General features: G+C 41.5%; 1 protein-coding gene across 3 annotated transcripts; it reads left to right on the forward strand.

Annotated features, from left to right (window-relative positions):
* Positions 1 to 2,675: 2,675 nt before the first annotated feature.
* On the forward strand, positions 2,676 to 24,255 carry stox2a (storkhead box 2a). Of its 3 annotated transcripts, none has more exons than XM_031757311.2 (4): positions 2,676 to 3,289; positions 13,735 to 13,887; positions 17,238 to 19,812; positions 23,374 to 24,255. In XM_031757311.2, the coding sequence occupies exons 1-4, from the start codon at positions 2,950 to 2,952 to the stop codon at positions 23,573 to 23,575; spliced, it is 3,270 nt and encodes a 1,089-aa protein (XP_031613171.2). In that variant the 5' UTR covers positions 2,676 to 2,949; the 3' UTR covers positions 23,576 to 24,255. The 3 variants fall into 3 exon arrangements, with proteins under 3 accessions (XP_031613171.2, XP_031613172.2, XP_039470028.1); XM_031757312.2 differs by lacking the exon at positions 2,676 to 3,289 and adding an exon at positions 12,117 to 12,323; XM_039614094.1 differs by lacking the exon at positions 2,676 to 3,289 and adding an exon at positions 13,236 to 13,372.
* The last annotated feature ends 689 nt before the right edge of the window (positions 24,256 to 24,944 follow it).

The following is a 24,944-nucleotide window of genomic DNA, read 5'->3' on the forward strand; positions in this document are numbered from 1 at the left end:
AGGTCATTAATAAACACGAGTGTTCCTTTATTTCTCCATACTTTTCTCTTCCAGTCATTCTGATAAATGTTCATCTTGGTTTCATCTGCCCATAGATTTTTTTCCACCCAGAACTGCAAAACCTCTTTTAGATATTTTCAGACATCTGGCCTTCCTGGTGATAATTGTCACCAGTGGTTGTTGTAAACCCTCTCTATTTACATTCATAAGGTCATCTCTTTATTTGGTGAGTTTTACAATCATATGCCTCAACTCCTTACAAGTGTTGTCTTGTGGTGAATTAGTTTTTTTTAACTAAGGAAAGAATTCAGCACTCCTGCACTTTAATTGTCTTCTGTGGTCTTTCAGGCCTTTCGGTGTTGCTGAGCAGGCCGGTGCATTCCTTCTTTCTAAGAATGTACCCGATTGTCTATTTGGCCACTCCTGGAGCTTTTGCAGCCTCTCTGATTGTTTTATTTTGTTTTTCAGCCTAATGATGTCCTCTTCCAGTTGCATCAGCATCTCTTTGGATTTCATATTGAGCTACCAAACACAAATTCAACACTTCGAATCATATCCACACTTTTTATCTGCTTGGTTTGTAAAGAAATCACAAGGAAACATGAAACAAATATAAATCTACTTGACAGTCAACTGTCCAATTTGTGTCTATAAAAATGTCTGTAATTCCCAAGCAGTTACTTCAGATTTTTTTGTTAAACATCTTGATTTAAATCTGCCCTTCAGTCACACCTTAATTGTTTGGTTTAAAATTCACACAGGCAAACCTGCAAAAACTGTGCAAGACTTGCTTTGTTCAAAAACTTATAGACCTGGCTACCTAATGCTTAATGTTCAGCAAGTGCATGATATATGGTTAGTTTATAGTTTATTTTATGGTACTGTTGGATTGCATAATAATAAGGCATTTATAACACCATATAGATATAGTCTAGCTTTAATCATTATTGTTTCAGTCCGGTGCACACTACGTTTTCTGTGGCAGTGATAAACGGCACTGATGACCATTTATGTTTTCCATGTTGTGTTGTGTGTTTTATCTGTTTTTTAATGTTTTATGTGAAAGTCTATGTGTGTTCTGTATAGTTATAAAAAATTAAACCATGTGTAAAATGTAAATATCAACAGAAAGCAATGAGTTGCAAATCTGTTAAACACATATTTATTTTCACAATAGAACATAGAAAAGAAATCAAACGTTTACACTGAGAAAATATAACTTTAAAGACAAATTTTGTCTCATTTATAATTTTTTTATTTGGTAGCCAAGTAACATGACTGGGTGTAAAAAAGAGCATCTTAGAGAGGCAGAGTTTCTCAGAGGTAGCGATGAGCTGAAAATTGAGCATCTACAGATTGTGAAACAATTTCAGAATAATGTTTAACAACATAAGATCGTGACGGTTTTTCTACCATACATAATTTCACTACAGAATTCCAGGAATGTGGACAAATCTCTGTTTGCAAGGGACAATATACCAAAACTCAGTGTGATCTTCTGGTGATCTTCAGGCCCCCGGGTGGCACTACACAAAAAAAACCAGATGAATCAAAATCTGAAATTGTTTTTAGAAAACATGGATGCCAAATCCTCCAGAGTAAAGAGGAGAGAAACCAAAGTCCAACTTGTTATTAGTTTAAAGGCCTGTATCTCTAATACTATAGGGTTGTGTTAGTACCTATTAAATTGGCTGCTTGCACCAAGATACCATCAGTGCTAAAAGGTATATGCAGTTTTTGGAGAATCACGTGGTCTTATCCAGATATAATCTTTTTCATCGAGAGAATATTTCAGCAATGCTAATCCTCACAATTCAGCTATTACAACACATAACATTAATAGTACAAGAGTCCAGGTGTAGACTGTAATTCAGATCTTACACCAACTCAAAACACAGCATGAAAGAGAAAATACAACAACTAAGACCCAGTAGCTAGAATCATATTTTATATGAGAATACGATGATATTCAGCAGTTCAGTTTCCAGATGTTTGCAGACTGTTTTTAGAAGAAGAGGTGATGATACACAGAGGTAAACATGGCCATATCCTACTTTTTTTGGGAGAAATCTTGCTACCATCAAATTCAAAATGACCTCTGTAATACCCTTTTTTAATTTTTGAATTAAATTTTTTTTAAATTAATTTTACTTTCATTTAGGCTCCAGGGTGTGTGTGTGTGAGAGAGTGTGTGTTTAAAAACTTTATTACTAGTTTTAGTTTTAACCAGTTATGTCTGGGTATTTTAAAAAGAAATGAAAGAAACTGAACTTAATGCTTGTGTTTACAAATGTGGCAAATACCGAAATCATTCTTTTTTGTTATTATTAATTTAAGAATTGGCTAGTTTTCATTTTTCATTGTAGCTGTCTACGATCACTTTGGTTGTAAAGCTGGCTGCTACACATTTGCTTTCCATTCAAGCATCGCGAAAGCTTAAATTGAAATTCCTTTTGCATTTCTTTTTGTCTCATATTAGTGTGCTCGTTTGGTGTTTTAAGTCACTGATGACATTAAATTGTTGTAGACGGTTAAGTAAGGATTAGATCAGATACGGATTTCTATCAAAAACGTGGATTTTGACCGTCTAAAGTGAAATGTGGTAGTTTACAAGGAGTGCTTGAACGCATCACAACTGCTCGCCTTTTTTGTCGCTGAAAGTAGGACCTAAAAGTCTTTGACAGTTTGGGAGAGGTGGCTGCAGGGGACGGGTATCAGGTTGCTGATTTCCCTGGTTTTACATGGAGCACCTGTGTTTGAAACATTTCAAACTCTTTTACTGGGAAGTCTGGAGCTTTCAGAGGAATCTGTTTCTTAAATATGCCCAAACCAACAAAAACTCTCAGTTTGGAGATAGAACCGCGAGGGAGACCTGCACTGTCCGAACCATGCCGTGCAGAGAACAGACTGTAGTTTCCTTTTGAGTCCCAAATTTTGACCGGAGCGACTATGGACAAGTTCCTCCAGATCGCTCCGCACTCGCTGGCGCTGGTGCTGTCGCGCCTTGGCAGAGGAGATGGAGAGGACTCACCGTCGCCGCCGGCCTTGCTCTCAGTAAACTTAAAGCATCACTCTGGCTATGAGGTCTTCGCTAATTTCAAAGCCGTCAACATGCAGCATTTCTGGAACAAGGCGCTGACATACGCGCTGACAGAAATCTTCTTCCTGGGCTGGATAGATGAGCATGTGCTGCTGATCCAAGGGAAAGAGGTGCACCTTCAGGTCCTCAGGAACGGATGGACGAGACGGACCTTGCAACCTCCTGAGGGCTTTGACATCAAATACATAGGTGGGTAAATTGTCTAGACATGCGTGATAACAACTACAAAGCATCATAGAAAGTTAAATGTAGCCTCGGGGTTTTCTTCCCACATGGATGTGTTCTGATATGGGTTGTCTGGGTTATAGAAACAAAGTACTGCGTCCTTTAGAAGTTTAAAATACCCAATTCATAGTTGGAGACAGTATTCAGCACTAAAATAGACAAATCTTATCTCAAAGTTAACAATGTGTGTTAAGGGAGGTATTCATCAGAGTGAACTTGCTCAGATGTCCTGATAATAATAGCCGAAGGAAGAAGAACAAAAAAAAAGTTCCCCATGTTCACCTTCTAGTGCTAGACTTAGACTAGGCCTAACTGAGACTTTTCTTCTAAAACATTTGTGAGGATTAAATTCTGACCCATGAAGTTCAGGTGCAAACAACAACATCAGTAAGCCGTACATATGTTTTTATTATAGTTTCATATTGCATTCAAAGCACTCATTAAAAGAATTACCAGCTTCATTAAAAACAAAAAAAACCATTATAATTACTAATTATCTAATGATTACTATCATTACTAGTTATCTCTGGCTCTCTTCCACAACATGTCTCTGTCCTGTGTTCCTCCCCTAACCCCAATTATTTGCAGCAAATCAATGGCCGTCCCTCCCTGAGCCTGGTTCTGCTGGAGCTTTCTTCCTGTTAAAAGGGAGTTTTTCCTTCCCACTGTTGTCAAAGCACTTGCTCATAGGGGTTCATATGATTGTTGGGGTTTCTCTGTTTTCTTTGTATGATTGTTGGTCTTTACCTTACAATATAAAACACCTTGAGGCAACTATTGTCGTGATTTGGCATTATATAAATAAAACTGAATTGAATTGAAAGCTGGATCGCTCTATTAAAACGCTGTCCACTTTATAAACCTCCTTTTTGGTGTGTTGTGTGGATATGTTCTCATCAGCAGATCTTCTCGTCTTTTCTGGCTCTTCTGTTTTTGTTTTTCATGCTGACGTCCACGCCTCTTTTTTTACGAGCTACTACTGATTGGCATTTTTAGAGGTGAGAGCTCAAATATGTTCTCCTGAAGTTGAATAATTGAATAATGTGAGTCTGTGAGTAACGTTTCGACTGGCTAGTCTCAGTGAAAAAAAAGGGAGTTTAGGCATCATATCACCTTTTAACCTCAGCTGCTTCATGTCATGAGGCTTACTCATCCAGATAGCACAGACAGGATTGGAGCCCAGTTTAACTCCAGTTCAGCTTTCCCACACTCTGATTCCGATTCTTCTGACAAGGCCATAACTCATGTATGTGCTGAGACAGGTTGGGACGACTTGAAGTGTTGTCAGCGAGTCTAACCACTGCACCATCATACTGAGAGTTCATCATACTGGGTTTGCTCTGTGCGTGCGTACGTGTGTGTTCAAATGAGACAGAGGCGTGCAGCTTGTCAGAGATCATCTTATTTATGTTTATTTCACAATAGAGCCAGGGTTTGAATCATCTTGTTTTATCGGTGAGCAGCATCAACCTGCAGCAGGGTTGGGTGCGTGAAAGAAGTGAAGACTGAAAGTTTTAGTACTCGTCTTTTACTGCATAGCCTGATATCAAGAATCTGCAATTTGAAGAATATGAGTAAAAGCATGGTTTCCAGGATTATTTGCCGTGGACGTGGATCCTGAAAACTTAAATGTGGAGGAAATTATTGTGATTCAGATGATTGCAGCCATGACAGTTAATAACTTGGATAATGCTGACAACATTAGTGGTCATTTGAGAAGTCCTGTCCATATATAAGGTTGGTCACTGCTTACTCTCTGGCTGGAAGCTACTAGCCCAACAGCATCCTTTGCTCCTAGCAGTAACAACTTAAATTGATTGCCTTAAAGTTGAGATCAGTTTGACTGCACATGAGTGGTATGTTTGCCATTAGAACATTAAATTGACTTCACACACTCATCTACCATACTTTCACTGCTTGTTAATATGAGTATCTACTCAACCAATCATATGGCTGCAGCTCAATTCACTTAGGCATGTAGACATTGTCAAGATGACCTGAGGTTCAAACCGAGCATCAGAATGTGGAAGAGAGGTGATTTAACTGACTTTGGTTTTTGGTTCCAGACAGACTGGTCTGAGTATTTCATTAACTGTTAATATTCTGGGATTTTCCCCCACAACCATGTCTTGAGTTTATAGAGAATGGTCTGGAAAAAAAGAAAATATCCAGTGAGCGGCGCTTCTCTGGATAGAAATTCCTTGTTGATGCCAAAGGTCAGACGAGAATGGCCAGAGCTGATATGAAGGCAACAGTAACTCATACTTGTTACAACCAGACGAGCATATTCATCAAAGCAGATGAGCTACACAGCAGAAGGCCACACCAGCTGCTGGTCCTGTAAGCTAAGAACAGGAAGCTGAGACTGGTCTGATGGGGGTCAGAGTTTAGTGCAAACAACAAGAAAGCACAGATCCATCCTTCCTGGTATAAACGGTTCAGGCTGCTGGTGGTGTAACGATGCAGAGAAAATTTTCTTGGCACACTTTTGTTCCTTCAGCACCAACTAAGCATGGTTTAAATGCCACAACGTACCTGACTACTGTTACCTGACTACTGTTACCTGAGTACTCACCACGTCCATCCCTTTATTAGCACAGTGTACCTATCTTATAATGGCTGCTTCTAGCAGAATAACACACCACGTCACAAAGCTCTGTTCATCTCAACTGATTCTTGAACATTGCAATGAGTATATTGTACACAAATGGCCTCCACAGTCACCAGCTCTCAATCCAAAAGACTACATCTGGGATGCGGTGGAATAGGAGATATACAGCTGACAAATCTGGAGCATTATTGCTGAAGCAGCGTTATGCTATCATGTTAAAATGAAGTTTTGTAAATTGTTGCTAGACCTTTTTCTTAGGTGAATCTCTGGATTGGGTTCTTCATATCATCAAATAGCTCAGCAGATATTTTTCAGGTAGACTTTCAGGATTATTCACTTCATCTTGCTGTTTAAACAGTTGTAGAAACCAGCAAACCAAACTCTTCACTGTTAAATTTAATAAAATAAATAATTCTTTTCCTCTTGAGTGACTTTACAGTGAGTGTCATCATAACTCTGTCTTTGAGCTGCTTGAAATCAGCTCTGCTGAGCTGAAAAGCTACTAGTTCTGTTACAAAAGACGTGATAGATTGGGATTGTGTTGTTCTGTGAGAAAAGGTGGCATAGCTTGATTGTTACCGGCGAAGCAAACACAGATAAGCTCTGGAATGTTTGTCTTATAGCTAATAACTCACCAGATGCTATAAATCCTGAACCAGCTGACTTTGTATGCTGTGAATCCAGATGCAAATGACTTTCTCATGTATGTGTAGGATACATATTTTTAAAACCAAACCCAAAAAAGACAGACTGACATCATTTAGAAATCATCGATTAGTTGTTGTTTTTGTTGTTCTGTTGTAGTACAGTATAAGGGGTTGTGTTTTTGTACTTACCACCACATTACTGGGAAACCTATTCAGTCTCTGGTTTTGTGGTGTTGTGTTGAACTTGAACCATTTTACCTCTTTTCGCCTGATTTCAGTTTATTTTTTCCAGATTGAAACACTCAACATGTGTTTCTTTACTTCTTTGTGAAGTAACAAAATGAACTATAATTGTGATATCTCAATGAAATCTTCTGATTTTCAAAAGTGAGCTGCAAGTTTCACTGACTCATTTTCCCAGCTGTGGTGTCAGGATGTTACTTTTTGGTAGACAAGTTCTAACAAAGATCAGAGAAATTTCCACCATAGGGTACTCATTAACTAGAGGTAAGTGTTGGGGGGTAATGCATACACACACACACTGATATGATATTTCATTAGCATTGCTATGCAAAAAAAAAAAAAAAAAAAAAAAGCTCCAGTGGGCTTTCAGGACTTAAACTATGCAGTGAATTTAAAAAAAGGACTGCACTTGCACATAGTCCAGATTATCAACCAAACAGTCTGAGAATGTTTGATTGGGGCTGTGAGCCAAATAGCAGCCGGATTAATATATTTAGAGAAAAGTTGTGGATTTTCAGCTATGTGGAAACAAAGTGTTTTTTAATAGGCGACTCAGTCTGATTAACAGAGGGACTTTGTATCCTTTAGTAGCCTACAAACAATAGACAGGGGACGGGGTGTACCCCTTAGGAAGGAAAAGTCGAGTATTTGTTCAGGAAAAAAATTTCTACTCAGCTGCATTCCCAGCCACAGCATAGCTCTCCACTGGAAGGAAAGGGAGGGTTTTAGCAGAGAATTGAGGGAAATGTTTGACGCAGTGGAGAGATGGGATGCTATATATCTTAATGTCATATCAGGATGTGTTATGGTGGCTGTTGTGTCAAAAAAACCCCAAATATTAGTCTCTTAATTCGAGAGTTTGAGGGAACAAAAACATGTAATGCTACAAATGTGCCGCAGGAGGGCAGACCGCTGGGAAAAATGCTTCTGCTTCTGTTTGTGAGGAAGTTGGATGTGAGTGTGTGTTGAGTGGAATCTCTCCAGGAGCATCACTGTTAGTCAGTCGACCAGTTTAGTCCACTTGTACGGTGGACTAATGCTATGGTGTTTGGTGCAGTGTCCCTTTGGGTTTTTTTTATTATCAGGTGACTATTTTTTTGCAATATTTTTGTTAATGACCAACTAGTAGCAAAATTTAAAGTAGTAGATTTGAATTTATATACAACCAAATACAAAAAAATTAAAAAGGCAGCCGATAGAGGTTTAAAATTTGACCAAGACATCCAGTTACCCTTACCACCTTTCTTTCCCATCTTCACCACATCAGGCTTGAGTTGATCTATAAACAAATGCGTTTAAATTACAAAAATTAGTTGGCAGCATGTGTGATGATAGCGTAGATGCACCATATCGCCATATCGCCATATGGACAAGAAGGCCTGGCTCATCTCCTCTCTAATTCATCCCAAAAGTGTTCTGTCAGGTTGAGGTCAGGACTCTGTGCAGGCCAGTCAAGTTCTTCCTCACCAAACTCTCTCATCCATGTCTTTATGGACCATGCTTTGCACACTGGTGCTCAGTCATGTTAGAACAGGAAGGGGTCATCCCCAAACTCTTACCACATGAAGCATTAAGAGTTCCTTTCACTGGAATTAATGAGCTGATCCCAACTCCTGAAGAATAACCCCACATCATCCACCAGACTTTACACTTGTCCCAAACCCAGACTTATCCATTGGCTTGGCTCATGGAGTAGTGTGATTCATCACTCCAGAGAAGATGTCTCCACTGCTCTAGAGTCCAGTGGCGATGTGCTTTACACCATTGCCTCCAATGCTTTGCATTATGCTTGGTGAAAATATGTAGTCTATCTTTAAAAAGTAGGTGAACTAGCAAAAGGCGACAAACTGTGATCAGGAATGGGTCACCATCAGTCAGGATGTGGCCCAGAAGCTGATATCCAGCATGCCACAAAGAATTATGATAAGTCAAAGTTATGATGAGGAGCGGTCTTTATAAGTACTGACTCTTAATTAAGATTAAATTGCCACTAAAAGTCTTCAAAGCATATTGTTCTTCACGAAAACTTTCAAAGATCTATTCCTGCCCTGTCAGTGCTCTAATCACAACTTGTCGACTTCTGCCCATCCACCTGCTTCTTAGCGATTGAGCACAGATTTTTAATGGATTGCATTTATAAAGCGCTTTACAATTCCACTATTCATTCACTCTCACATTCACACACTGGTGGAGGCAAGCTACAGTTGTAGGCACAGCTGCCCTGGGGCAGACTGACAGAAGGCTGTCATATTGCACCATCTGCCCCTCTGGTAGGTGAAGTGTCTTGCCCAAGGACACAACGACCAGACAGACAGAGCTGGGGATCGAACCGGCAACCTTCCAGCTTCCCAACCCCCTGAACCACACTCGCCCTAACTTTTAGTCAAATAAAGATCTGATCATTGGTCCAAATTGTAATTTGACAATTTCTTCCCTCATTGGGCTCCAATATGCTGGAAAACGCACAGATTGTTGCCAAAATGCTCCTGGAATCATTGGAAGCCCACAAACTGTGATCAACTCAAGCTCTGATAAAGCAGGAATGCAATGTTAATTTCTTATTTATTTAAAAAAGAAACAATGCAGTTTAGGATAGTTCCACTATGGAACATGAAGCGAATGTGCTGCACATAGAGTTTATAGCTCTGTTATTTTTCAACCTGTCCCTTGTTGGGCTTTTACCAATTCATTATCAGTTGACTAGCCAGTCAAGTGTCTTAGTTTGTGCTAACTTTGTCTTAGTAGTCTCATCTTTACATTTCCTGAGGATATTTTACAGGTATTAAAAGTTGAAATAAATATGTGAATCTACTGTTTTATTGATTATGTGAATTTTTACATCATTGCTACTTTCTCATGCATGCTCCAACCTCAAACTTTTCTAGAATTACCCTCAGGAGATGCAAGCTTAAAGGCAAACAGCTCACTTACGACAAAGTCCATGTCATGTCTGATAAGGACAGCAGCTGATGCACACTACCTACTTTGGTGTTCTGTATTAAAAAAGGAAAACTTGAATCATTCTCTCAGGTCCAAGTCACCAATTTCAGGAGAAATTTGTGAAAACAGCTCATGATGCATTTTTTTTCTCTCAGTATATGTAGCTGTGTCTTATAGGCAAAGTTGAAGGATCTCCATTTTTCAGCATCACCGCAGGAGCATCGTGTGTCCGTAGAACAGGCAGTCCTTGTGCGTGCGTGTGTGTGGAGCCTGTCTGCTTTCTATTTTGAGTCGCTGGCTCTTTAAGAGAACAGCACTCAAAGGTAACAGCTATGAGATCATCGGCTTGCGTCGTCATGGCAACAAAGGCTGTTGCAGCACTACTGAGAAATAAAATGGCTGGCATGGTGGTGTCGCTCTCCCTCCTCCTCCTCCTCCTCCTCACCACCCCTCCTTTCCTCTCCTCTTTCTTTTTGGTATCAGTGAACTGGAGCAGATTGGTTGTGACACCGTCCACCCCTCTGCCTGCACCCCATCCTGCCCTCACACTTTTTGCTCCTTATTCTATCCCCCCACCTCAACCGTCCATTCACACTCCACGCATGTGAGTCAGCACGAGCCGGCTTCGAGCGGGGGAGCTGTCGCTTTTGGACGTTATTAGGGTGATGCTTTGGGGTTTTTCGGTGCTCCACACAGTTAAGTTACTGAATCAACTGGTGGAAAGCGCTGATGAGAAAGACACAAATCAGCAGGTTTAAATGGACTCCCACACTTGGTTGTGGCTTCACAGTCAGCTGAGAGACAAAAAAAAAGAAAAAGAGGAAGGCTGGTTGTTTAAGGGGCCCCTCATCCTTCAAGAGTACAGCCAGTAATACTGAGAGGGTTGGAGAACAAGAGTAGGAAGGGAGGATGTAGAGACTGAGAGTTTTTGCAGTTCCCCTGGCTATCATCTGGATGCTGACATTTATTTATTTTCTTCTTGTATCTATTTTTCGAGCTGTTAATATTTGCTCTCCTTTCTGCCTTCTCTACGTCCCTTCTCTCTCTCCCTCTCTCTCTCTTGCTCTCTCTTGCATCCTCTCCTCTCCCCTCCCCTCAGCCTCAATCACCCAGACACAGACGCATGCATGCTCACGCAGAATCGCGCGCAGCAGGCGGATGCGCGCATACACTCTCTCTCACACACACATACACACACACACACACACTCACACACTCTCTCACACACACACACATACTCACACACCCTTCCTGGAGGTGCTGGGAGCAGCTGCAGCATTAGCGTTGAAAGAGATTTGCCGTTGACTGGAGTTTGCATCCCCCCCCGTTAATGAATGGATGCTACGGCGATCAGCTCAGGAGCTTCTTCCGTTGGATTTCGGGATATGGTGGATATCTATTCTTGAATTTATTTATTTATTTCTATGCTCTCCATTTTTTTCTCCCCACCCTCTGCTGGTGTGCTGTTGTCGAAAGGACGACGGGGTCTTGTGCTTGATCGGATAAAGATGGAGGTGAACGTGGCGTCTCCGCTGCTTGGCATACTATTGAGGTTTCACTGCCCATTAGGGTGAATGGAGCTTTTATTTCTGTGTTTTTCGAAGCGGGCTCTTTTGTTTTACGGGGATCGGCCGAGCACTCCTGTGGTGAATTGAGCTATTGTCGAAGACTGGGCCTCTCTTAAGCTTTGAATCTTTGACCATCCATCCGTCCCCTGCCTCTCTTCCCCTGCTACCTTCTACTCGAAAGGAACAAGCAGATCCCAAAAACCTCCGCTGAAATCTTCCCTCACCATCCTCCTTCTTTCCAATGCCCCATTTCCCTCATCTCTACCCCTGCCCCCCCACCTCTCTCCTGCTCCCTCCTCCCACATCAGAGTGGCTACGTAATGTGCCTCCCTACGCATGCAAATGGGGATGCTACGAATGGTGGCTGGGACTGATGTCGATGAAAGGGTGATGCCTCGCGCAGTCACCTGCACCTCTGCTGCCACTGCCATCAATCCAGATCAGCCTGGGAGAGCCCAGCAGCCGATGACAACCACCCACAGTGCGAACACGGTCGTTTGTAACTTGCTCGTGGATGTAAATGAGACATGTGTATGTGTGTGAAGGAGCACACTGGTTCCTGCCATGTCTGGTGTGTGATCGCTCTAGCGGGACGTTCTTACTAATGCGGGGGAGGCACTGAGCCCGAGGTTTGTCGACCTCCCCCTGCACACCCCCCCCTTCCCCCTTTCCCCTTCTCCCTCCTTCCCTCCCCCCCCCTTCCCTCCCACCCCATTCCACCCCCCTCCCTCCAACCTTATCCCAAGGGGGGTGAAGACCACCTGGTTTAAAAAAAGAAAAAAAAATAAGATTTTAAAAAAAGGGGGTCACGATGAAGAAGAACCGCAGCAGCAATCTGCGGCGGGCCTGGCCCAGCTCGGAGCTCGCCGAACGCCCGCTGGAGCACAACCTCTCTCGTAGTGAGAAAGACATCCGTGTGCAGAAGCAGCATCTTCCTCCGCCTCCTCCCCCTCATTTCTCTCCATCCCCGCCAAGTTATCGTGCGCCAGGTGAGTCAGACCCTCCCACTCTCAGAAGCTCCACCCTCTCTACTCACGACTGCTCAGTCAGTAAACTTTGGTCGCTCTGAAGTAGGAGGTGTTAACAGCTCGCTTTTTTCCTTTTTCTTTAGTTTTCCACGGTGTTATCATAGAATCAATGACTTTATTTGCACTTTAGTGACTCCTGCTTTCTCTCTTAAGGTTTAGGGCTTCTTGTTTTTCATTGAGGATTAATTTCATATTCTGAATTAATATTGTAGTGTTTTAGTAGATTTGTACAGTGCGTCTGAATAGTCTCAGTACAAGAACAAGTTGTGCATTCTGTGGCAGATTTGTATTTTGTGTTTGATAAGATTATGTTAAAGCTTGGGGCCATCCTAGTATCAGAATTCCATTACCAGGAATTTCTTTATCCTTTCAGTACTTCTGTTACAAACATTAGCTTGTTTCTCTGCTCTCTTTCTGTTTTTTATTTTTTGCTCCTTTGCTATAAGACATTATAAAAGCAAACTAGGAGGTGATTTACTTTTGTGCCGATCTTGAGCATACATGGCTTTTCTTATGTTTACTAGAATACACGTAAAGCCTTATACAGCCACATAAAGCTTAATAGGGACTGTGATACTAAATAGAGATAACGTCATTGTGTTGCTTAACTGACCATTCAGCTGAGCAGGCTGAGGAGGCAGAGCTCTGCACAAATTTCAGCTTAGGCAGAGGAACCATGGACAGCGAATTATAAGGAAACGGTGGACGATGTGGCAGCACCAGATCTGTTTTCAAGTTGCTTAAGATGAGGAAGCGCAATGCTTAAGCAGAGATTAAATATAGAAGCTCTGATGATGCAGTTCCTGCACCTTGTCATATGATTGTCAATCACCTGATGCAGGTCAGAGGACAGGGTCACTACAGCAGATGCCGCAGCAGTGGATTCAGTGTGTCGCTTTGCAACCTTTCAGCAGAACCAGTGTTTGCTCTTTAAAGGGCTTGAAGCTCGGCCGCCTGGTTGTAAAGATGATTTCACTACTCACTACAGCTGACGGCAAAGCTAGCTTATGGTAGGTCTTCTAAAATAGCTTTTCATTTAAATTTCAGATATGTTGATTGTCCAAGCTCCCGTTTCTGTTCGTAAAACGATGCTAATCAGATAGCTGCGCTGTGGAGATTCAGGTGATCTCATACTCCGGTCGCCGCAGCAGCAGCTGCCTCGCTTTGCTAAGCTACGAGAAACGGGAGGAGCAAGAGGCTGAGGAAGCAGAGAGGAGGGGTGGAGCCGTTACAGGCAGGCGGCATACACACTGCTGCTGTTTGACCATTACATCATAGCTTCACACGCTGCGCCTGCTGTTCATTCATGATCTAACAGTTGTGCTTTTGCCTCCTCCTCCTCCTCCTCCATCTCCTCCTCCTCCTCCTGCAGGTGACGTGTCTCCGATCAGTATGTCACCTATCAGCCAGTCACAGTTCATCCCGCTGGGAGAGATCTTGTGCTTGGCCATCTCTGCTATGAACTCTGCCCACAAGCCTGTCAACCAGGAGGCACTGGTGGAGCACCTCACTGCCAGCTTCCCAGGTATGCCCTCTCACCTGCGTCTTAACATGGTACTGCACTCAAACATGCAGGAAAAATTTTTGAAAAAAATGTTAAAAATCTAAGCCTGAAAATCTAGATTTTTTATTAATTTAATAGATATGCATGTTGTTTATTTACAATTTATTTGTCATATCTTGGTTTTTTGTATTTTGATGTTTTACATTTAACTAAATTCTTCAAGCAGAAGAGTCACGCTCTTTATGTTTCACATTTTATGCACGTCAAATGCAGACGCTTTGTTCAAAGAGCAACTTAAACATGCTGATATACAGTCACTTCTTGTAATATCTCACTAGTGGCTGATATCACTGAATGGGTTCTCATGAAATGCCTGACACTTTGTGTTGGTTTGTTTATCATTAGACACTGAACTGGAAAGCATTTAGAAAATAATCTCATTTCAGTTTTTCACAGATTTTGGTTCCTGCCTTTTCTTTATTTATTTGAACTAAGACAACCTGTTGCTTTTCTGCTTTTCGGTGGTCTTTCTTATGTTTTCTGACATTTTCTATGAGCTAGCTGAAAACCTGACAGAAAATATAAAATCCATCTTTGCACTTAAATGATGACCCAAGTCTAAAATATATTAAAATACAGTTAATATAGATATATGTGACACTGAGTGATGGTTCTGTATTTGTGGACTGTTTTCCCAGTTTTTAGCTTTACAAATACAATCGTATTTAACATTAATAGCTGGACTTCTATCTAGAATCAGAATTCTACTATATTTACTACTGACGAATATCTCTTGCATGTTTTTACAGTTAATATTTATCTGTATGTCCTGAGACACCAACAGGTTCTAAGACTGACACAACTCTGTAATAGCGTCCATTCTATTAAAATAAAATGGATCAGTTTTCATATAAATATGATCAGTTTAACACAAAATCATCCTCCATTTGGATATATTCAATATAATTAATGTAGTTTGAACAGTGTTGGCCAGTCAGTTTGTCCAGTTACGTTTAAATCCTCTGAAAATGGGGAACTGTGTATAAAAATGGCTATAAATCTTGAACAGTTAAAAATTTTAAACTCAAAGCCTGCACTTTGATAACATCCTGATTATTTGATTTGGAATCTACTGTTGTAGAGAAGAAAAAGTGACAACAAATGTATCATTTTCCGAAACATTATGGCCCTAGCAGCATCTTACTTTCATATTAAACCTTGTAAAACTCGAGCAAGAGAATTCAATTTTATGAAACTAGAGTGTTTATTGAACAAGTACAAATTCAAAAAAAAAAAAAAGAAAAGACATTAAATCAATAATATCAGTTTGCACATGTGAGTTTTAAATTTAGCTATATCCAGCATTTTTATACAGTGTTTTCCTCACAATAGCTCTGCATGTGTCTTGACTGGCAGAGGTCTCAAACTGTGATCACTGTGTAGCCTGTTGTCATTCACAGATATACTTGCATATGTTTCCTTGCTGTAAAGCAGTTAAAATAAATTGTTGCATCATTTCTGTGTTAAAAACTATAACTGATATAATGTCAATACATTATATGAATGTCTGTATAAAGCTTATGAGTGAAGCTTTTGATGATAACTGGGTATTTATGAAAGGGTCGGTCAATGTCAGATCATCAGATGTGAGTGATTATCCCAATCACTTGATGCATGTGGATGTGATATTAACAGAAACTTACTTTTTCTGAAAAAGGTGACTTGAATGATGTACAGATCTGGAGGACAGGATGATAAAAAATGATTTTTTTCCCATATTTAAGTTGGAACTATTCAACAGTTTTGGACTGTTTCTGAATTTAATGTGACTTGCATTTAATAAGGTTTACACAAAATATCGCTCCTTTCCTGCAAAATTGTGGATTCTGCAGGTCTCCAAATATGCTGTCAGAGATTACACATCCAAATTATTAGCGACATCAGGCATCGATCATTTGATGTTAACTTGAGCTACACTTATAAGAGTTCATATTCAGAGAGCCATATTACCAGATATTTAACTTTAAACATTTGAAGGACCTAGATCAAGCAGTTTTGTAGTTAATGGAATTTTCAAAAGGTCCCTCAAAAAAAGAAAAAAATGGAAAAACATCTAAAATAACATCTAAAATGAAATAAATATTGTTTATTTTTTTTAGGGGCTTAAGTACATTAGGGACCTGAAATTTTAATTCCCATTGAGTGTGTACCTTTCCCATTTAAATTAGGGCAAATCTGTGCTGATCAGGTGGTGTTCTGTTTGTTTGTTTTTTAAATTAGGAATTGAATGGAATAGCCCAGAAAACAAAACTTTTCGGAAACTAAACCTGCATTGAATCCAGACTAGAAATTCTCAAAGTTTATCTGGAGTTTGCATGGAGACACTGGCACACATGGCAACAATAATTTGCACATTTTTGAAGGCAACATTGAAACCTGAACAACATTTTCAGGTTTGGGGGCAGCATGTGCTGCTATCCAGATGGCTTCTAATGGAGGGCTTTGCTTATTTCAGCAAGATAATACCAAAGAACATTCTGCACGTATTACAACAACATGGTTCAGGAGTAACAGAGTCTAGGTGCAAACTTGGCCTGCATGCTGTCTCAGACCTGTCATCCATGTATTGTATTATGAAAAAAAGCATACTGCAAAACATGCCTCAAGTTTCTAAACAGCAAGAATGGGAAATGCAAGCTAAACACCAAAGAGCTGTAAAACTTTTTATTTAAAGTGAAAACCCCTTCATTCTCATGGCATGGTCATGTTTAACCTAGAAAACACACATTTATTTGGTATTATTAGGGAATTAAACAGATTACATTTAAAATTAAAATACTGGATCTGTTGTTGTGGTAAACTTTCACCTGTGGTGCACCACCAACAAATCAGAATCTTAAAAAATCCTGGACTAGATTCACCAAACATAAGAAGCACACTAAAGATGGCATATGAGTAAAAAGTGGGACTACTATCACTACATTGTCCTTTAAGACACGGTATTTAATAGCCTGGAGTTGATTACAGTTGCAGTTGGAAAAAAAACTTCCCTTGGTTAAGACTGTTCAATTGGGTAACTTTATGCATATAAAGAGGGAAATTCACTTTGAGCAGCGTGTCATGAAAAGGTGAGGCAATGCAAAACGTGTTAAACAAAAGTTAAAAAAAAAAGTTAAAAAAATTCAAGACATTCCTGATATCATCCCCTTTTCCACTTCTTTCTAAGTCTTAGTCTCTTAAGTTTTTTACATTCCACTTTCTTTGCCTGCAACAAATGTTACCTACATGCCTGTATTTGAAGTGAACTTCAGGAATTTGAAGCTTTTAAAATAAAGCTGTGACTCAACTAATTTTTCATCTGTTTTCTGCAGGTGTGCCTACACCCAGCTCAGAGGTTTTGCGACATACCCTAAACATGCTGGTGCGAGAGAGGAAGATCTACCCAACTCCAGAGGGCTACTTCATTGTCACTCCCCAGACCTACTTTATCACTCCCTCTCTCATCAGAACAAACAACAAGTGGTATCACCTGGATGATCGACTGCAAGAGCGTCCACAGCAGCAGCAGCAGCAACAACAGCAGCAGCAGCAGCAGCAACAACAACAACAACAACAACAGCCACAGCAACAACCTCAGCATTGTGCTACACCTCAGTCTGGCAATGCCACACCATCCACGCCTGGCTGTCTGAGGGAGAGGCCTCCTCGCAAGAATAACAATGATTCGTACAATTCCTATCGCGAAGACCCGTCCAAACATCACCCCCCTGCACTCCCGAGCAAGTCACCAAAGGAGCACAGGGGAGATTCCTATCAAAGTAAGCCACCCAAGGATCACAGCGGCGGGGATCCTCCGCCGAGTGCGTCAGCCAAGGAGCACCGAGGTGAGCCGCCATCGTACCCCCATCCCCCGGCTCCCACCTCTCCCCCTGCCCAGCAATCGCCGTCTCAAGATCCAGCTGATAAGGGCAAAAGCATCACTTCTTTCCCCTATAAAACTGACACTCTGACCAAAAAGAAAGAAGGAAGTGGTGGGGGCGGCGGAAGCGGCGAGAAGCAATCCAAAAGGTTCGGACTCAGGCTCTTCAGGCTGAGTTTTAAGAAGGACAAAATGAGGCAGCTGGCAACCTTCTCAGCCCAGTTCCCTCCGGAGGAGTGGCCGCTTCGTGACGAGGATGTGCCAACCACGCCCATCCCCCGCGAGGTGGAGATGGAGATCATTCGCAGAATCAACCCCGACCTAACGGTGGAGAATGTTGCGAGGCACACGGCTGTGATGAAGAGGTTAGAGGAAGAGCGCACGCAGAAGAACAAGGCGGGGTCTTCAGCCCAGCACAGCGCACGCAGCAGGAGGGGCAGAGGCCACCGGAGGGCTCCACATGGTAAGTCTCGCTCTCATAGCAAACCGCGGACCTCCAGGGGAGACCCATCTGAGGGTTCAAACTGGGATCTTGTGTTCATGGAAAGGGATTACCGCTTCTTTAGCCACTCGTTAGTTCGCTCACCCCGAGAGGCTATGTACACCTTGGAGCGCAGGCGAAGTGGCGGCGCGACATACCTGGTCCACAGCAACCCAAACATCACTGAGTCATACTGCCCTGTTACCCCCGAGTGGGATGTGTCTGGGGAGCTAGCTAAGAGACGGACAGAGATGCCCTTCCCCGAGCCTTCACGTGGAACATGCCAGTCCAGAGTGCAAAGGAGTCACAGTCACAATCAGGACAGGAAGTCTCGTCACGAGAGGTCAGATCAGGCGAAAGAACGATCTCGGTCCATGGACAACTCTCTAAAAGGCCCGTCACTGGGTGCACCAGAAGACTTTGAACCGAGTCTGGAGGAGCGTAGTCATTACTACACTGATGATGGCACCCTGCGGGCCACGCAGAAGTCCTCCCATTACTCAAGGATCATGTTCTCTGCTGCTAAGTTCCACTCTGATTTCAATGTGCCTGATTTGGGGAAAGGGAGTTTGGATGAGTCAAGGATCCGGAGTACAATGGAGAGGAACAAAAGCAGAGACAGCCTGCCAACGTACAATGAGCTAATGGGACTTTCTTCTAAGCCCTCAACAGATGAGTACTTCCAGTGCAATACGTCAAATGAAACAATCTTAACTGCCCCTTCGCCTCAGGCAAAATCAGAATATGACACATTAACCTCATCAGGGGGACTCCGAAAGGGCTCTCCGGCTGACCGCCAAACGCCTCACCTCACCTCTCCTCACACGATGGAGTACAAAGAGGACTTGTCGGCAGCAAAAGGACAGAACGGCTCAACGCGACTGACGCCAAGCCAGACGCCGGAGCCGGCGCAAAATGCCCGTTTGACGCCACACCAACACAATGTAGATCCCGGAGGGGGAGGAGGTGGTATGGTGATCAAGAGGAAAGAAATCTTCAGCAAGGACACTTTGTTCAAACCTCCACACAATGCCTTGTCCAGCGGCTACGTGGACAGCAGCTACACCAAGTCTGGCACATTGCGGAAAGCCTCACATGCCAAATCAACAGAGGCCCTAGACAATCCTGAGCCCCAGCAGCCTTCCAATTCAGCGACTTCCTCAGCGTCACCTGCAGTTTTACAGGGCTGCTTAGAGCCAACAGTCCCCTCCGCCTCCTTTGACTATTATAATGTATCCGACGATGAGGACGAGGAAGAGCCAGAGGAGGACTCGCACAAAGAGTTGGCTTCGGCAGAGGACAACAAAGACCACGGGGAAGGGGGTGGTAATGGTGGAGGCAGTGGTGGTGGTGGGGAGGGAACCATGCAGTGGCTCCTGGAACGGGAGAAGGACCACGATCTGCAGCGAAAACTGGAGACCAATCTGACTTTACTCAGCCCCAAGGAGACAGAGAACAGCAGCAGCCAGAAGTCAGCCCACTCTGCCCGTTTGGACAGCATGGACAGCAGCAGTGTCACGGTGGACAGTGGATTCAACTCCCCCAGGTATGTGCTAAAGTAAACTGCGTATGACATAAAAGTGCAACTTAGAGAGCGGTTAGGATGCTGAAATAGAGCACATGAGGGCCTAAATATTTCCTCTAAAACAGATGTCGTGGTTATGTGTGGTTTGTTGAAATAAATCAAAGCTTCTTGCACCCAGACCTTAGTGAAAGATGTCATGGGTCAGTGTGAAGGCTCCAAGACCAAAGAATACTTAATTATAATTGATCTTTTATCCCGTCGTCAACCTTCCTGGTTATGAATCTATTCACTGTAGCTGGCTAACAATCAACTCATCTGAGACTACTCATATCAGTGTCGTGTTACACTGTTTGCTTATCACTAGGCTGAAGAAATATGAGCTTTCAGCTTTGGCAATAGTGCTGTAAAGGTTCTGTATGTATGTCAAAGTCCATCCATTGAAGATGCTGGTTTGTGCTCATCCACCGATGTGCTTATTTAGCCGCTGACTGCTTTGTTTAAAGCAACAATGAGGTTTGTACATGTGTAAATAGGGTGTGAACATCCTCACAGATATTCTTTTCAATAAATAGATGAAAGTGTGCAAAATGGCACGCATTAACATCAGAGTCTTGATGGTGAGCAATAAACCAGTCTCTGCCTATCAAACCTCTATTTTTTGGTCTTACAGGATCTGCACAGTTTTCAGTTTAAACACACACACACTCGGTGGATGACACCGAGTTGTGACAGGGTTGTGTCATCATACACAGTATGAGCTTAGATGGGCGTAACTACTGTGATGTCACTGTCGGCATCTGGCATGGTTGGAGAAGACAAAAACAAATGTGAAGAGGATGAGCGGGTCTGACTGTGAAACTGCACACTCATTGATTTATGCCTTGTGATTGACAATTTATTAGCTAATGACTGTGTGGTTTCATACCATGGGAAATCTTACCACAGATGATCAGGATTTATAGCAGGAAACATACCTTATTTTTTCTTTTTTTTAAATTCCGTATAACCCAAAATGAGTGATCGAGCCCATACAATCAGACTTCTACAGGACCAAAGTCTTTTTGACAGCACAGCCCTCTGCTGGCCTTCAGACAGAATGCAGGGTTAAGGCACCTCTGCTTTGGCTTTATTGTTCAAACCTGGGAGCTACAGCCATGTTTGCAGCTAAAAAGGACTGTATAATATACTATATGGACAAAAGCACTGAGCCGCCTACATAGTGCATTTTGCGAAGCTCCGGGTGTACAGTTTTTGTGCTGATGTTAATGCCAGAGGAGGTTTGGAGCTCTGTAGCTATTCAGTCAACAGAGTATTGGCAACATTTAAGCGTCACTGATTTGGTTCTTTATAGCAAAGTTGCTTTAGTTCCTAAATGCTTACATTTTCCAATATTGCCACTTATATCTGATTGCAGAATATCTGGAAGGGCGAAAACTCCACAAACTGACTTGATGCAGCATAGCATCCCATTACAGTACCATGCTCAAACTCACTGAGAAACATTTCTGAAAGAACAAGCCTTTCTTTCAGAGATGTTTGTAAAGTCAGACTGCATGGCTAGGTGCTTGATTTTATGCACATGTAGCAATGGGACTAAAAACACTTGAATTCAAAGATTAAACGGCGTATCCCAATACTTTTGTCCATCGTGTAACCAGAGATGGGCGTTACTGTAATCTGATTACTTTTTTTCGAGTAACGAGTAAAGTAAGAGATTATTATTGCAAAAAAAGTAATTCGATTACAGCTACTTTCCCATAGGCACGCCGCGTTACTGCGTTACTAAACCGTGATTTTGTTTGTGAGAGTGTCTCATGTCAATGGTGTAAGCGCGTGTGACGTCCGTGGCAGCAACAGACGTGTGTAGATCAACATTGGATAACATGGAGGGCGGGAGAGAGTACGACTATGCAGCGTTTAAAGCTTGGAAGTACTTACATTACTTTTGAGTTTGATTCCATAAAAAGTGACAAAAACATTAGCGTCCGCTGTAAACTCTGCGTGGAAAGAAAACTTCTTTCTACAGTGAAAAATTAAACTTCAAATCTGAGCAAGCACCTAGCACGCTACCACGGTAATGTGAAGTTTACAGAGAAACCCCCGGATCCCCCCACTGACATGACCGCTGTGGCACCGGGCAAACCTCCGCCTGCACCACTCGTGCTTAACAGGTGAAAATAGACTTAAGAGCGACAGGACTTAGTGCCGCTGAATCTTTGATTTTATTTATTTTCTGCTGTGTTTTACTTGCATCTATTTGAAAGAGTGAGTGCAAACACAAAAAAATATTTTATTTTATATGCTGGAATGTGCAGAAAATAGGTTTAAATGTTAAACAAATTTCGTCCAGTCAGAGAATGTTGCATATGATTTCATTTTTGCTTGATGCAATGTGCATAAAGTTAAAAGATTAAAACTAATACAACAAGTTTTAAAAAGAGACTTTTTCCATTTCATTTAATTTTCTATGATGGATTATGCAGAAAAAAATAGAACTGGGCTAAAAGGTCTATTGCTTTATTACGTGTTCAGGTTGTGTATCATGTTTTTACAAAGCAACTAAGTAATAAAGTAACTAATTACATTTAAAAATAAGTAATCAGTAAAGTAACTGGATTACTTTCTTGGAAAAGTCATCAGTAATTAGTAACTAATTACTATTTTCAAGTAACTTGACCAACACTGGGTTTAACTGTAACAAACTTAACTTTCAAAAACACCCAAAAGTAAACAGAGGTACATAAAGGCATCATACATGGCTATTCCAACTCCATATTTTACTGGTTGCAAGCATCTGTTTTACAAGCCATTTCTGTTTCTTTGAGTGAAATATGAAGCCAGTTTAATGTCTGAGAATCTTGTGTGAACCAGTTCTGGATAAACTAACAGACAGTATAGGGGTGTATATCTTCCAGAAGCTTCTAGAAGGCATGCATGCTCTCACTGAATATTATCAAAAAGTAAAAATTCAAACCAAATGCAATTGATGCTGGGCGAGCTCCAAAAAATGTTGGTTGCTACACTTGGTAAAATAGAACATCTTCCATTAAACCTGCCTTACTGTTATAAAACTTGGCTTTTCAAACTCACTTGCAGTACTACAGTGCTACCTCGCATTTTGTAAATGTCTCTAGTTGATAAAAGAGAATATAACCTTGATGGCAGATGTTTTCACACACTGATGATCGTGTGTAAAATGGAATAGCCACTGTAATACATATTTTAATTGTGCGGTGTATATAGCCTTGATACAAAGACTAATATTTATTCATAAACTAATAAATATCCTGTATTTTGGAACTTAACATTGGGCTATAAGATACAAGAAAGTAATTAGCATAATCAACATGTGGCAGATGTAATTGTTAACACTTGATTTACATTACCTTTTTGTTTAATAGCATGCTAATTTTGTCAATAACCTACAAGCTTTTTTCCCCTCAGCATTTGAAGTGTGCTTTAAAATGGTGTCAAAAGTATTTCAGTGGGTTTCCAATTTTTTTTTTTTTTAATCAACCTCAATATATGTAACTCAATTTTCGTAACAAAAAAACTTGATGTCATGTCATCTTTGTCGTGCAGGACACGTGAAAGCCTTGCATCCAACACATCCAGCATAGTGGAAAGCAATAGACGGCAAAATCCAGCGCTGAGCCCCGGCCACATTGGCACCAGTAGTATCGGACTGCCATTCAGCTTTCGCACCATCCCAGAGCCCCCCACCACACAGCCTGAGAAACTCCAGAAGTCATCGAACTGCCTGGCCTCCATCACCAGCGTCTGACAGGCAGCACAGACTGAGACCATAACGGTGGTGGAGGAGAGAGGAAAGTGGGGTGCTTCACCAGTTTTTTCCACCCACGCTTTCCTCAACCAATACACACACATAAACACTCACACGCGTACATCTTCAGACTCCTGAGAATCCATTTACTGGGACTGTTATAAAAACAGGCATGGCTTCAATAGACTGTTCCCACAGCTTCAAGAACTTAACTGCAAAAAACAGAAGAAAAACTACAGAATATCCAGACAACCGTAGGTGAAGGAACCTACCTGAAGTACTTTGATTTTGGTGACATGGACTCTAGTTTGGCTTATATCAAGATTCTTGACTATTGGTATTGGAAAGTAGTAGACTATAGGATTCAAGTTACATTTGGAAATATCAAGGAAAAAAAACAACTTTTTATATTGCTTAACAATACATGTCCAATTAAATGTTCTCCTTCCTGAAATAGTTCTTCAGGACGATTTAATGTATCAGCACAATGTCAAGATAATAAAAGTTGATCCTGAGAACAACAAATGAAAGATATTAACACATAAATCAGCTCAGATTTGTGTACCGCAATGCAAATTATGTATGTATACTCGATACTTTTGATATCCTAATTATTATAATGGTGGTATTAAAGATGCTATGTGACCAAAAATGATGTTTGGGTAAAATTAGCTGCACCTCACCGCCCACACAGGCATTGCAGAAGATCAAACGGCTCTTGCAGCACAGCGTGGTTTTGTGTCTGATTTTGGAGCTTTTCTTCGTATCACATGTGATGTTCAGGAAAAAGCAGATGTTTAAATTTTATTTTTGCCTCAGGACCTGAGTGTTGGCCTAAAAGCTGAAGTCATAGGTAACGGCACACTTTCACGCTCATGCTGAAGTTGTTTTGGAGCGCTCAGTAGTCTAATCATAATATTCCCGAGCAGATGGAGTGTGTTACCTGTGTTTTATCTGCTTAATGAAAGGTAAAAATGTGGTGCATTTTGGGAAAAAGTGGGCAGATTTGCTACAGCTGAATCAGTTGTGGATTTTTGTGAAAATTTTTGTTGGTACTTTTATTCTTTTTTAAATTTCATTAGGTAGGTCGTTCCTGTGGCTTTCACGTTAGCCTGCCAAGCAAAAGATCCATGGCGCGATTCCACAAGGAGATGCAAATTTTTGGGGTTGCATCTGGTGTAAATATCAAACGTGCTGTTGTGACGCCCAGGAAATAAGAGAGTAGCTGACAGTCAGTCCATAAAAGTTCCTGTTAAAAGTCTCAAACTGACCAGAGGTGATTAATCAGTTAACTAAAAATCAACCTTTCTGATGAAAGTTTTGGTTGATCTTTGACCAAAAAATTCTAAAAACTTGTTTCTGCTCTCAC

Source organism: Oreochromis aureus, linkage group 6 (assembly GCF_013358895.1).
Source record: "Oreochromis aureus strain Israel breed Guangdong linkage group 6, ZZ_aureus, whole genome shotgun sequence".
In the NCBI taxonomy this organism is placed as follows: domain Eukaryota; kingdom Metazoa; phylum Chordata; class Actinopteri; order Cichliformes; family Cichlidae; genus Oreochromis; species Oreochromis aureus.

Bases quoted from the DNA above. Each gene is read 5' to 3' on its own strand.
- stox2a (XM_031757311.2), top strand. From the start codon at position 2,950: ATGGACAAGTTCCTCCAGATCGCTCCGCACTCGCTGGCGCTGGTGCTG. The intron at 3,290-13,734 runs GTGGGTAAATTG...CTCCTCCTGCAG, and splicing joins CTTTGACATCAAATACATAG to GTGACGTGTCTCCGATCAGT. The intron at 13,888-17,237 runs GTATGCCCTCTC...TGTTTTCTGCAG, and splicing joins CCTCACTGCCAGCTTCCCAG to GTGTGCCTACACCCAGCTCA.